We start from the raw sequence: 14,856 nt of genomic DNA on the forward strand, positions 1-14,856 counted from the left end.
TATGTTTTAAAGCACACAGCGTGCTAGATATATATTTGTTTACACTACGGCATTTCCTGTGAAACGGAAGTAACATTTGGGTCATGCGCACTCTGCGTACCAGTGAATCAAATACACCCAGATATACCAATGCACATGTTTCACAGTATACTTGCATTGATGTATCGCACTTAATTTATCAAGTTCTCTTGCCAATTTTACAAAGTAAACATACAAATATAGACTGAAACAAATTATTAATCAAATGGTTCATAATCAATTTATACATTTATTTAAAGGCTGGTTATAGAGAACCCCACGGAATCAAAAGACGCGGGTCTATACCAATGTGTGGCGACTAATATCTTTGGTACAATATACAGTGATGTGGCTAGTATCACGTTTGGAGGTAATTATGTGACTAATAGTATACCAATTTACGACAGTTTCTTTGTTATCTTGTCTACTTAAAGATTCTGTAACACACATTTTTATGGTATTATATCATAACGTTGATGCTCAAATGAAGATTTATCAATACTTTAAGGCAAAACGTCTTATTTGTAAAGATATTACCGAATTTACATTTCATGCAAATTAAAGGGAAGTAATTAGAATTATATTTTCGATAAAGTCTAAGCCAAATTTTCAATAAGAAAGGAATGCATATATTTTAATGATTACTTATAATGCGAATAAACATTTGCAGTTCATTTTTAATGAATGAATGATACCGTCCCAAGTTACCTTGGTCTTTTGTAAGTACAATTGTTATCTATGTCTCTGTTTATATAGATAAGCTAACATTTGCATTTTTTCAACTGGGATTGTCCATCTCCAGCTGATTGTGTTTAATTTACTAGAGTTTCATCAATTTTATCTGAAAAAATAGGCATTTTCTAGCCTAAATGATGTCAATATTTTGTAACTAAAACATATTCTGGTTATGTTGTAATTGCCTGTAATTTCGGCAGTTGTCCAGCGATTTACAGTTCATGGCACAAAAGCATGCGTGTAATGTGATGTTTGATCACGCGAGAATGTTGTAGAATTTACATGACCAACTGTCTAATTTCCTGCAATACAACCTTTTAACGTTCATTTACTTTCGAAAGATGTTCAAATCAAATGTTATACAATAATATTTTTAACGTCCTACAAAGATTAGTTATATGCAAGGGAGGTAATTGCTGAACATGCATCATTTGAATTACAGTATTGTTATTTTTCCTTAATTTAACTTTATAAAGTGCATGAATAAAAAACAATATATAACATTTTCTTCACAACATATTTCAGTACTGGAATATTTTAGTAATGTACAACGGGCACCTGTTGTTGCTTTGGAGTACCAGAGTGTGGCTATTGAATGTTCCCCACCACCATTTAAGCCAGGTAAACCAACGTGCTTATTTTTCTTTCTGCACATTTATACATATGATATAACATCATTACATAAATTTATTTAATTGACTGATATTCAAATTTGTGTATATATGTTTATATTTTAGGAATAAATTAAACTACGATGAATTAATACAAACAAACGTAGAAACCATAAATTTTGGTAGCACTGTTTGATCGGAAATGTATGCCTAAAAAATACTTGTAAAACATCTCTCGTTTGCAGGGCAACAAAATTGTATCAACCAAATATACATGTATAACACGTCAAGGAACTGTCTCGCTGTAAAAGCAAAACCTCACTGTCTGATAACTTATTGCATACAGTGTTTTTATTGTCTCGTATTTATCGTTATTTTTTTATTTAAGTAAATGATTGCAGTTTCATAGTTATAACTAACATTTTTTCAAAACAAAAGTCATAACGTTTATTTTGTTTGCTGCCAACAAGACTACAGCTGGAAACCTTGGAAAATCCGAATTAGAATACGCATTTGCAAATACATGTACTTTCATTTAAAAAGAAACTTTGAAAGGTTTTCAGCCAAATCTTGCTATGAAACAGGCCGACATAGATAAGAGATCTTTTTCCTACATTCCTTTGCATTCTGTCAAGACTGTTGGTGATAACATTAGTGCATGTAAGAGATATTTAAGGATATGTAATTAAGCGAGTTGACAACAAAATACTTATTACTTAAATAAATACTTTCATTAAAACTTGTTCATGTTCCAAAAACGGAGTATGATGCTTTACCGTTCTAGTTAATGGTTCACTGTTTATTCTTTTAGAAACTTTAAATTTTATCTTTTTATATTTTAGCTGTCAGTTACCAATGGTATAGAGGAGAAATCGCTGATTTTGTGCGACCAGAACTCAATCCGTATGTCTTCATCTCTAACAATGGAAAGCTTTATTTTTCTGAAGTCACTAAGAACGATGAGTCAGACTACCGGTGTATTGTCAAGCTTACTTCCGGTTCAGACAAAATGAGTACCGACCAGCCGCCAAGTCGTATTAGTCTCCCTATACCCTTAGATATCAGACATCAAGGTATGTTTAATGCTCCAGGTACTTGCAGCAATTGGTCGGAAGAACCGTATAAAAGTAATAGGTAGATTTAAATTCAACGTGCAAAAAAGACCATGAGCGTTTGGTCTGATTTAATCGAGACTTTGACCTTTTACATATTTTCCTAAAAATGTCATACCCCGTAGCATCATTACCATGATTCATGAATTTTTATTAAAACAATCGCAACACAATTTTGCTTTTTATGAACAAAAGTTACGTTGTATTTAGTATAACTTTCTTCTTATCACCATTTCAGTTGCTATGGGTAAAATCTCTTAGATATTGTCTATTGAAACAGTCAAATGAAATCAAATCCTTAATTCTATAATGATTATTTCTTCGCTTATAATAGATAAAAATATTGGAATTATATTATTGGCTTCATTTTGAATTATTATTTTTCAGTACCGGCTACGTGGGGTCCTGAAATTGCTGATGGATTTATTGCCTCGTTTCCAAATAAACCATTGCGTGGCAATACAGTAAAACTTGAGTGTCTTGCATATGGCACGTACGTTATATTTATGCAAAGAAGCTGGCTTTAATCACTTTTACTTTAATATTGCATTATCTGATCCAAAATACAAGTACATTGTATCTTACATTAATTATAAATACATATTTCCAGTATTATTAGAGTTGCCGGGGTTTTAAATAATAATACTGTCTTTACTAGCTTCTTTAATTTAAGTCTTTCGGTAGTAGTTGATTGGAGTCTCTTATAAATTTTATGCAGAAAAACAGCTTTAAGGATTACTATACCTGGTTCTATGACCCAAAACATAAAAATAACTGACTTTCTTTCGAAATAGTCCTGAAGATGTTTTGGGTTTTGTAATCTCATTGCTACTAAAACTTTTTTTCGGGTTTTATTTTAGATTACCGTTATATACGGACATGGTCATATTCCTCTTAGAATTTAACAAAGCAAATACAACGAATAAACATTCTCTCTCATGAATTTAGGTTACCGTTTACATACACTTGGTCAAGAAAAGACTTCCAGTTGCCCACAACGAGCACCCTTAGTGATCATAATAGAATACTCGAGATAGCCAATGTCCAGCTAGAGGACGCGGGAACTTACTACTGTACGGTGATGAGGGACACCGGGGCTCGAGTTCAGGCTGTCCACAACCTTGTTATTGAAGGTATATATTTTACTATGACTTGTTCAATTTCATATACATGGTTTTACATGATTCAACAGTTAAAATATATTGTAAAGTAATTCACCTAATGGTTATGAGGATATGCTTAAAATAAATTGGCTTACAACTTTTGCAGATTAAACATATGGTATGAAATAACATGTATGTACATTTTTACAGTTTAAGCGAGAAATGAAGGTATAATACAAATACGAAACGTAAGATATTCAATCATTCAATTATGAAAGAAAGTAAACGTACATGTATTGTTAAATCGAACATAAAACACATCTCCTTATCAATTGCATTTAGACAACTAAAATAAATTTGTATCAAAGTAAACGATTTATGTACAAGAAAATTATTCCAGTAATTCATATTTTGTTAATTTCAAATTGAAGCCCGACCTTACTTCCGATTCCCGTTGCCCGACCTGCACGCCGACACCGGAAGTCAACTAACTTGGCGGTGTGAGGCAAAAGCAATTCCGCTTGGGGTCTACATTTGGTATAAAAATGGTGAAATTTTACAATCAGTCCCTGGAGATTTTGAAGTAAAGAGGAACACTATAAAGTTTCAAGTAAGTTGCATCCACTTTGTTATTTTAACAAGACTTAGCAAGAATCGAATTACTTTACATCTTATAACTTCCTATGTTTTTGAAATAATATTGTTTATTTTTGTCCGTTCTTTTATTTAAAAAAGACATCACTAATTGATGTGAGTTAACACTACATATACACTGCAAGTTTGTAAGTTTAGATCCGGTATAAACTTAATTCTATACTATGAAAAGGAAACAATCTGTTCACCAATGATATAATGTATTATGCACAATTACTTCCCTTTACATTATACATTTGTGTGCATTGGATACTTCTTGTACATTAGAAGAATTTTGATTGATTTTTTAATAGACTTGAACCCGTTTTCCTTCTAGGATAAGGAATATAAAATAAGTTAGATTAAGTATTACATTTAAGAACTTTAAGAAAATCTATACTTAGTTTTTGCCTGTTTCATTAAATTTTGAGTTGTAATCTTTGTCTTGAATTTGCATTATAAACAATACTGTTAATCAGTTCAATTGATTTGTTTTTATTTTGTATTCCATTTAGAGTTTAGATTCAGCCCGGCATGCCGGAATGTACCAGTGTGTTGCCATGAACACCCATGGCTACTCATATAGTTCAGCACAACTTCGTGTACTCTGTAGGTTGTCTTTCATTTTTGTCTTCCGATAGATTATATTTTTTAAGATATTTGCTGTCATTATTTCTTCCATAAGTATCATCAACTTTTTGAAGATAAATTTTAAAGATATTTTGATGCACCATTTGCCTATGTTTGCATACGATCCCAATATTCAGATTATTATACTACTTTCAATTATATTTCAGCATTTAAACCATCCTTTCACAAACGCCCAAGAAATCCTAGCCAGACGGCAGCCATTAACGGTCATGTCACATTAGATTGTTCTCCAGAGGCTGCACCTTTCCCAGAATTTACATGGACCAGGTAGTCTTAAATCATTTATATGTATATGTTTCCTTCAAGTGCGGAATTGTATGATCTGCTTCTCTTTCTGTCCTATTTATTATTCTAATCACATTAAGACAAAAATCGGTGTTAGATACCGGGAAATTATATTTATTCATAATGCCAGATCTGATTCACGTATGAACTTTATAAGTCTGTATATCTGTTTAGCGACGGGTGACATGACATTTGGCCAAACCAATCTGCAAATTGGATATGAAATTAAATCCCATATCTAAGCATGATTAGTACAAAGCATTTTTAACAATAAAATATAAAATACAAACTAAATAGATAAATAAATAAATATATAAATAAATAAATAAAAAAAAAACTAAACTCCTTTGACAAATGTTAAACTTTGTTACTCCGTTGATACCAGTTCGTCTGGTTACACAGTCTGGTTTTCGACACATTTCTGATACATATGTTACTTAACAGAAATGGCGGCAATATTAATCCAACGCCGGATGATGGTTCGTCACGTGTTCGACTACTTTCAGACGGAAGTCTATTTATAGCACAAGTACAAACCGGTGATGTTGGGACGTACTGTTGTGTTGCAACAAATATTTATGGATCAGATACAAGTTGTGGCGAGCTTAAAGTAGTTTGTATGTTTAAACTATTTGGAAAACAAACTTTAAAATCTTGCATCTTTTTCTGTTGTGAACCAATAACGGTTGATATAAAAGAAACTTTGATGTAAATGCCTACATTTTTTATTATGTAACTACATCAATTACTGTGATAGGGCAATAAAAGCTTACAAACTATTAATATGTTAATATTCCTTCGCTTTGCTAAGAATATAAGTGTTCACAGGCTGGGTGGTCACGTGAATTTTGTGTAACTTTTTGTTACTATTTGATTTGAACAATTTGGACTCTGGTAAAAAAAACGAGGCTATGTGGGATGCAGTATGGATTTGATATGACTGTGGAAAGGAACAATGGAGCATCACGTGGTGTCATTTGTTACATTTTATATAATGCTGTTCGTATACTTTTCCAGCAGTGCAGGAATATGTTTTTTTTGTGAATTGTATCCTAAGTTTGTATTACAAAATAAAGTTTGCATTAAAAACTGGGTGCAAATATAACAGGAAAAGTAACTTATTTGTATATATCTGCTTGGATTATAGTATATACATTTTTATTGTTCAATAATAGATATATCGAAAATATAAACAGATACATTTTAAGTCTCGGGCACTGCCACTAGTGGTGACAGAATGTTATTTCAAACAAATGTCACGTGATCTCCCAATCTGCAAAAAGACTTAATGTTAGACTTCTGTGTTTTATTTATCAGTTTTAATTTTGCCTACTTCAACAGCTAACACAGTTATAAACATGCGGCCACAAAACACGCTTGGCAAGATTAACCAGACGTCCGTGTTACTTTGTGATGCGTCATTTCCGGGAAACGTTGACAGCATTTATGTTTGGCGATTCAATGGTCGCGAGATCAACCTTAGAAACAATCAACACCTTACACTGGTAACTATCAAAATTATCTTATATATCATTGTTATATCCTTATTTTCTTATTATCTATGTAGTTAAATAAATTGAGAAAGTCAAATTTGAAAATAAAACTGTTATTTCCTGAAAATTTTAGCTTTATAATTGTGAGACTCTGAACTTAATTAATTTTATTTTCTCTATAAACAATAGACCGAGGTATTTTGTTTCGTGCAGCATATACAAAATATCATTCTGATAAATGCATTCGCATTTAAAGGAAGGATTATCCAGGCTAAACTGTTTGTATATATCTATACATAGTATTCATTATTTGCTTTCACTTTATTGATATATAGCATTTAATTTATACATGTATATCGTACATGTACGTAATCTTAGATTCATTATATTGAATAACAAGAAAAACATGTTCTGATGAAACAATTGTCTTCCGTTATGCAAATTAGCTTAACACAGCCGCTGTTTATGCTCAAGTTCAATACAAACGCAATTCCTTTTAACTATGATGTTTTAAATATTTTGAGATTCAAAATTACGGTCATTTATATGTATCATTTAAAAGTACGCAGCTTTTACAATGCCTGTATCATTGCAGGGAACGACGCAATATCCGGGAGCTTTATATGTAAGATCAGCACGGTATGATAACACCGGCATGTACACGTGTGTTGCCAAGACAACGTATGATGCTGTCAATGCTTCCGCCGTGTTTACTGTTGAAGGTATACATCTTGCGCATGAATACATCAGTGCAGTGTAGATATTACAAAATGTTTTCACAAAGGACTATTTTCATACTAAATTAATATCAGTGGCTACATGTACATTGGATTTTCGCACTTGTTTTTCTATCACGAATTCAAATCAAATTTATATGCGGTTATACTGATTTTCCTGAGAATGGTTTTGTATGAAAGCAATTTGCCATGTTCTTTATGGATGATGATATTTTTTGTCTATTGAAGGACCACCAGGACCTCCTGCTGGTGTCAGGCTAGACAGAAATACAATTACATCAACTTCTGCAGTTGTAGTCTGGACAGAAGGGGAAACTCATGGTCGACCGACACAGTTCCATAACATAGAAGCATGCACCGAATATAACAACACGTGGGCTCCAGTGTATACATGTAATCAATTTTCTGAATTAAGTCAAAATCATAAAACTTTTAACTCAGTACAAGTTTTTATTCTTTAATTCTAGCACAAAAACAAGGACCACAGAGTATGAAACAGAATGCAATATTACATATGTATTATCTCAAGATTTATCTCAAATACGACTATTCCTGTCCTTGGCCATAAATACACTGAAAAGTTAATTAAATATTTTGCATGTACAGTTTTAAGCGGAATATGCGTTAAAATTGTCAATGTACATTCTTTTACCAAATATTTTGCCAATGATCCAATGTATATCTTTACAGACATACCTTACACGTTATCCCAGATAACTGGTACACAAAAACATGCAATAAATGTTGATGGTTTGAAATCTGGCAACAGTTACTATTTCCGAGTGAGAGCAGTGAACGCGTTTGGTGTTGGACAAGCCAGTAGAAGCTCAGGTAAATGTCTCCTAAAATAACTTATCTTGTTTAGAAAATCCACTGTTATCTTACAAGATAATTTACATTGTGACATTGATGCAATCGGAACTGTATTCGTTGATGACCTAAGTGAATATAACAAATTGTCTACTATCATTACATGACCTTTTGAAATTTCTTAGGTATCATAACACGCAAAGTAGGTTAAGAAGCTATCGATTGGCCTCCAGAGCCTGTAATATAATACTATTATAGGCAAAAACAAAATCTGGGATCCATATCCGTTTGTTTATTTCATTGTCGTAACATAAAACCCAAATAAAAAAAAATATAAAAGATTTGTTTGACAAATGTCATTTAGTTTAAAATGTCATCAATTTCTCATTTTAATAAAATTGAACATTGTGATTTCTGACGTTTAACGGGGTTGTCCTGGCTTTGCAATATCATGTGAATAATATGATTTTTATCTTAGTCATTTCTCAGAAACATATTTAACTCGTCACAGGTGTGTTATAAAGTTGCCCAGAGGTTCGTTCATGAATTCGGCTGAAGAGTTACACTAAATATTATATGAAATGGAAATATTCCATTGTTTGCTTTGTCTTTTTATGAAAGACGCACAATTTTTAAGTATGTAGCAGAGAAATTGGTAGTTTATTCAGTTTGAAAACAGTAAGGTAACATCTTTTACTTCTCTACAACGATAAAATACATCAAACATATTTGTGCAGGGAAATACTTGAGCATAAAATTTTAATACTTGTAACTAGAAATCTCAAATTAGTATAAATTTAAAAGTACTACTTTTATATCGTGATGAAACAGCCGTGTACAAAATACCCGGTGCACCGCCGTCAAAGTACCCAGATAATGTTGGAGGAGGAGGTGGTAGCGTGGGGATTCTTACCATCACGTGGACTGTAAGTATGAAAAATATCGTGCTACTTACATGATCTTAGGCATTCATCTTTCATTGCTTTTGCTTTTATTCATATCTGTTGTTTATGTTTTAATGCCATTAATGTTCAATAAATCTCTTAAAGATAATTTAAAGTATTAACAGTTGCTGGTGGTGGTGGTGATAGTTTTTACCCCTAAACACGACAGTAAGCCACATTTACAGAAACATAGTTCAGACACCGCATCGTCCCTGGGCATTCTGTCAAGCAGTTTACCAGTACTATGTGCCTTCACATTCGCAAGGAACTGAAACTTCTGTACATGCCAGAACAGAGGTCAAGTGCGAATGGCTGTAGAAAGGATTTCATGATCAACCAAAACGAAATTGACCTGCACCGTCCGGGAATCGAGCCCAAGTCGCCCATTCACAGTTCAACGCTCTACTTATTGGGCTAACCGAACAGCGTATTAACAGTTGTCCTTTCTTAATGTTAATATATGCATAAGACCCCGTCTGGTCTTTTAAATGTCCATTTTCTTGTCCTGTCACATAACGTCAAATAAACAAATAAAACATGTATGCTTTGTAATTACCACTTGGTACATAACATGTCAAAAGATTGCACTGGATCAATTTTCCTGTATATTTAAGCCTCTACCACCAGAAGATCAAGGAGGGCCTGGAATAGGTTATGTTGTATACTGGAGATTGGCAAACACTACTACAAAATTTAAAGAGGTAAATCGTTTATTTACTCTTATTAACGAAGAATAGTTTATTAAATCTTCTAATTTAGCTTTAAAAGTGCAATTTTATAAAACTATCATATTCATTTATATAGGTTATATATATCAATAAAAGGTGTAACTTTCCTTATTGCGCTACTGTAAACCATGATGATTAACTTTGTGTAATTTCCATTATTGCACTATTTTTACTCACAAAAAGTGTTTTCACTTACATCTAGTAAGTTAATAAAGTCCCCCTTTCCAACCATTTAAAACCTATATAGATATATTATAGCAAATTAAGAATTATGTACTGATTAAACAACACGCACATGTTCAATAAATAAACACTAAACAAATGTATTTGTATTTGTTTAGCTTGTTTTGATTGAAATGTTAACAAAAATGATAGAAAGTCCTTTTTGCATTATGTTTGCCATGTCTGTATGTCGTTTAAAAAGTGTATGAAAAACATGTAACCCGGTGTCATTTAAATATCTTATATTAAACTTCTTTATATTTTTTCTTTTTAATAATGATATATTTTCAAATTTTGATCGTTTTTCAGCCACTACTTTCATGATGCATCATACCCATTTTAATTATTATAATTACAATATTAAAACAGGATATTGTAAATGAAGACACTGGCACGTATGCAACTACAGTTGGTTCGGAATATTTCTACATGTTGTATGAAGTTAAAGTTTCAGCCTTCAACGAGTTTGGTGACGGCCCTGTATCACCTGAAGGTGTTTACATCTACTCTGCCGAGGAAAGTATGAACGTTATTTTGCCTCACGACAATTCTTACACACTTCACTCCATTCCCTTGATTCCTAATTCACAGTCTTTATATATAGCACAAAATGCTTCAAACGTTTAAAAATATTTTTATACTAATTTATGATCATGCATACTTGTTGTCTTAATGTAAAATAAAAGAATAATTTACAAATTTGCAGCATTTATGTTATAATAAAAATCAATAATATTTTTTCAATGACACGCAATGTTTAAAAAAAATTGATATGAGACCTTTGTATGAAAAGTGAATGAGATATCTTTATAAGATGTAGAATGTTTTACAGTTTACTTATTACCCAATATTACCCACAGTGCCAATAGGAGTTGCGAGAAACGTGTATGCCTTTGCCCACAACTGTACGGCGTTAGAGGTCACGTGGGATGTTATACCAAACGACAGGGAACATATGAGAGGGAAGCTGCTCGGATATCAAGTAATGTTTATGTGTTAATTAATTTGCATTCTGTTTAAATAAGTTCGTTGCATGCCCCGTTGCGCACCTTATCGATTGTCCTGTGTATTGTTTGGCTTCGTCCAATGAACTCTATCTCCCTTTCTTGTTGGTATTTCCTCAATAACATTACACTTGACGCGGAGAAAAATTTATTTCATTCACGATTGTCAGATACAGTAAAGTTATAATCTAACTAAAGTATTAAAAACACATTTAACAGTTTCTGTTGGTCCACTTTATAGGATACTTCATATAACCAATACATTTTGTACACAATGCCGTTTACATTGTATAAGTATTCTATATTTTTTACATTCTATTTTGTTCTACTTCTACTTGTTGTCATGAAATATTTGATGAAGCTTTGGTACTATACACGTATAAATTCATCATAGGTGAACTACCAACTTCGGTTCGTAGACGGTGCTTCACTGGATGCTATAAGTTGGCGAGGAGAGACATCCTCTGGTATAGTGATAGGTTTAGATCCCTATACATGGTATACAGTTGACGTACAACTTCTCACGACGGCAGGGATGGGTCCGAGAGGAGAGGTTTATCATGCTCATACACATAAAGAAGGTGTGTAGTCCTTGCTTCATGTACTGATAATAATTAAACTGTTAATAATTTCGTTAAAAGAATCTTTCTGATATTTTGTATGGTCCAACCTGTATTTCAAGTAGTTTCTTTCAGCCATAATATAGAAGTAACTATATACATTAATTTTACTTGTTCAGCAGAAACATGAGAAAGGTAATCATGCAAACAAAAGTGAACAGGAAGACTATTTTAATGATATATACTGTTGCACTTTTTCCTGTTGTATGTTTATCTGCAATACAATGTTTTTAAAAGTTACCTAGCTTCCTAAGGCAACGTCGGTGGTTTTACTCAGGTGTCCGTTTGTGCCTGAAAAAAGACACAGAGGGGAATATGAAGGCTTCCTCCATCAGTATAGCTGGAAAGTTGCCATATGACCTATACTGTTTTTGTGCGACGAAAAACCCAGCCAAAAAGTCTGTGATATCTGCAATGCATACATAATTAACTGAAACAATGTATACTAGGCCGACCCTACTGACAGTGTCAACATTGCTTTGATATGCACTTTAAATGTCAAAGACGGATGAATAGAAGCATAATATCAAAACGTTTATATTACAGCTCCCATTTTATATCCTACTGAAATCCATGTGTACTCTCATACTTCTCAGAGTGTTAGAATTATCTGGCGAGGAGTAAGTACCACAAGTAAAGAAGAAAATCTGGAGGGATACAAGGTATATTACAATATAATGAAACGATTAAAAAGACATTTCTACAGGCCGCCTTAAGAATAAAGTTGATTTATGTAAAAAGAAATGTTAAAGAAATTAAGAAATGTTGCAAGCGTAGTTGTTTTACTTAATATACAGTGTACCTTGAAGTATGACGCATATTTTGAGACACTATATCCAGTAGCGAACATCTGGTAATTTGAAGCATCAGCACAAAAAAAGAGAAAACAATACTCCATACCATCTTAGGTCTAGAATTTGAATTCAGTTGCTGATGAAATAATTTTGTGAACTTATTAATATCACCATGCATTAATGTGGGAAATAGCAAACTGTGTTTGTCATGTACATTATAATAATTCCAAAGGGAATTTCGAGCCCTTGTCTATTTACTTAAAATAACTAAATTATGTATAAATTTGATACTTGTATTTGTGATGCATGTTGCTTGTCTTGTCGCTATATTAGGACCTTAAAGATGAATAATAAACAAACTGGTACCATGTTCATAGACGTTGAATCACAAAGATCAAAATTTTTATTTCAACATTTCTTCATAGTTTAACTTAAAGGTTATTTTTAAGATTGGAGTAAGATACAATATGATAAATATGACGTGTTATATATCAAGTAAATTTTAAATATTTCAAATGTTGTTGCAGATCCGTTACTGGCCTACCACGGACGATGTTCGTTCGGCAAAAGATGTGATAACAGAAAGGGATGATTCTGAAGCTATTATTCAAGGAATACAAAAAGACATTGTATATGAATGCAGGGTGTTAGGTTTTAGTCGAGGTGGAGATGGGAAACACAGCTATTCTGTTTATTTTACATTAGGTGAGTTTTATTGCTGAAACAACATGTTGACCAATAGGTTCATACAAAGAAATTTGTAAAATCTTGACTTTGGTTAAGGTGTCTAAACTAAACTTTTACAAAAGTCTAATACTCGTTGATAAACAGATAGAACATTTTTATCATAAAAGAGGTCCTTGATATTTATCAACACACCCTTAACCGAAGAAAATGGCAACTTGAATCATACTTTCATTTTTTCACATGTCAACATTGTCTGTTTATGAAGCTTCCAAATTATTTTGTTGTCGAAAGGTTTCTCATGGGGTAACTAGAAAATAATTCATATATCTTTTCAATTGTCTGTTTATATTAACAAAGACATACATTTAATTTGATATTTGATGTCAATGTATCACATAAATTATACAATACAGACAAGAATTTGATTTTTACTTAGATATTTGTATATTATATTTTCAGGAGGGCTTGTGGCATTTGATCCGTCGTCGTCAGAAGTTTTGGCTTCAGCAAATATGTTTTATCCTTCATATGTTAAATGTTTCATTGCACTGATGTTTGTTACTTTGCTTCGTTATTTAGTCTGATAATGCAATTTGATTTCAATAGATCATATCGCCCACAACCATATTCCAAATTTACCATTTCGTGCTTTTTTTCTGTTTGTTCACCTGTATTTTTCTAAATCATATTTTGCCGCCAATATGTAACATTATTGAATTGAGGATGCCATACTTAGATGAAGAATAATTTCTGGGTTTTTTTTCTGGTAACGAATGGATTAAACAAAGCTCCGAAGCATGATATCTTATGCAAACTTAGATTAACATCTTGATATTAGGATATGAGCATCATTACGATAATTGTTTATTTAATTGTTATTGCTGTATCCTTCAAGTGTATAAAAAATTATATATATTTGCTTCAATTTGTAGGTGTAAAGTGTATACAATATAGTTTGAAAAAAAATCATTGTTTGAATTTGAAAAAGAATACTTTCAACATACCTGAATTAAATGGATTTTGATTGTAAAGTGAATGGAGCATTGACGGTATCATTATTATACAAGTACATCCCTAATTAAACAACAGCATAATATTTTGTTCCGGATCATTTTATTGAATTTACGTTCAATTTTCATGTGATATATTCTATATAATAAATTGTTCAATAATGCACCATAAGATTTTGTTACAGTATAATTTTGTTTTTATTAATTTTATAAAAATTGTCTTCAAGATATATTTTATATGCCTACAGTAACGTTAATTAGAATAAAACAAGTGCAACGCACATGCTAGGTAAAACATACTATCAGGTGAACTTTAACATTTTTATTCATCTAATAGTTCAATAATAAAGAAATAAATGAACACATTGGACATTATTCTGCCAGTCAACAATTATACATAACATACATAATTATATCATAACATCCAAACATAAACATCTTTTAATAAAAACATCTAAGAAATATCTGTCAAACGTATATTATACATAAACATAACTGTCTTCCAGTCAAACAATATCGCGTGGGACAAAGTTATATTGAAATACAAATATACAAGTTAACTTATATACATTATTAAAACAATTCATATGAATAATTCAAAAGTATCTGAATTGAATATTACCCGTGAGTTTATGGTATTTTGTGGTATTGCTTTGAAG

The 14,856-nt window shown here is 32.0% G+C and overlaps 1 protein-coding gene across 1 annotated transcript; it reads left to right on the forward strand.

The window, feature by feature from the left end:
• Positions 1 to 278: 278 nt before the first annotated feature.
• LOC132741600 (contactin-like) lies at positions 279 to 14,852 on the forward strand (the record flags this gene model as incomplete). The annotated part of the gene is made up of 21 exons (XM_060729810.1): positions 279 to 388; positions 1,279 to 1,374; positions 2,207 to 2,437; positions 2,864 to 2,969; positions 3,425 to 3,609; positions 4,011 to 4,189; positions 4,728 to 4,821; positions 5,010 to 5,130; positions 5,593 to 5,765; positions 6,490 to 6,653; positions 7,237 to 7,363; positions 7,607 to 7,771; positions 8,069 to 8,209; positions 9,020 to 9,114; positions 9,747 to 9,833; positions 10,452 to 10,602; positions 10,943 to 11,064; positions 11,481 to 11,667; positions 12,253 to 12,368; positions 13,028 to 13,205; positions 13,647 to 14,852. Coding segments are annotated over 21 exons (2,953 nt in total), but the record flags the coding sequence as incomplete, so codon positions are not given.
• Between the last annotated feature and the right edge of the window lie 4 nt (positions 14,853 to 14,856).

Source organism: Ruditapes philippinarum, unplaced genomic scaffold, assembly GCF_026571515.1.
Source record: "Ruditapes philippinarum isolate M1 unplaced genomic scaffold, ASM2657151v2 ctg5170_1_1_1_1, whole genome shotgun sequence".
NCBI lineage: Eukaryota > Metazoa > Mollusca > Bivalvia > Venerida > Veneridae > Ruditapes > Ruditapes philippinarum.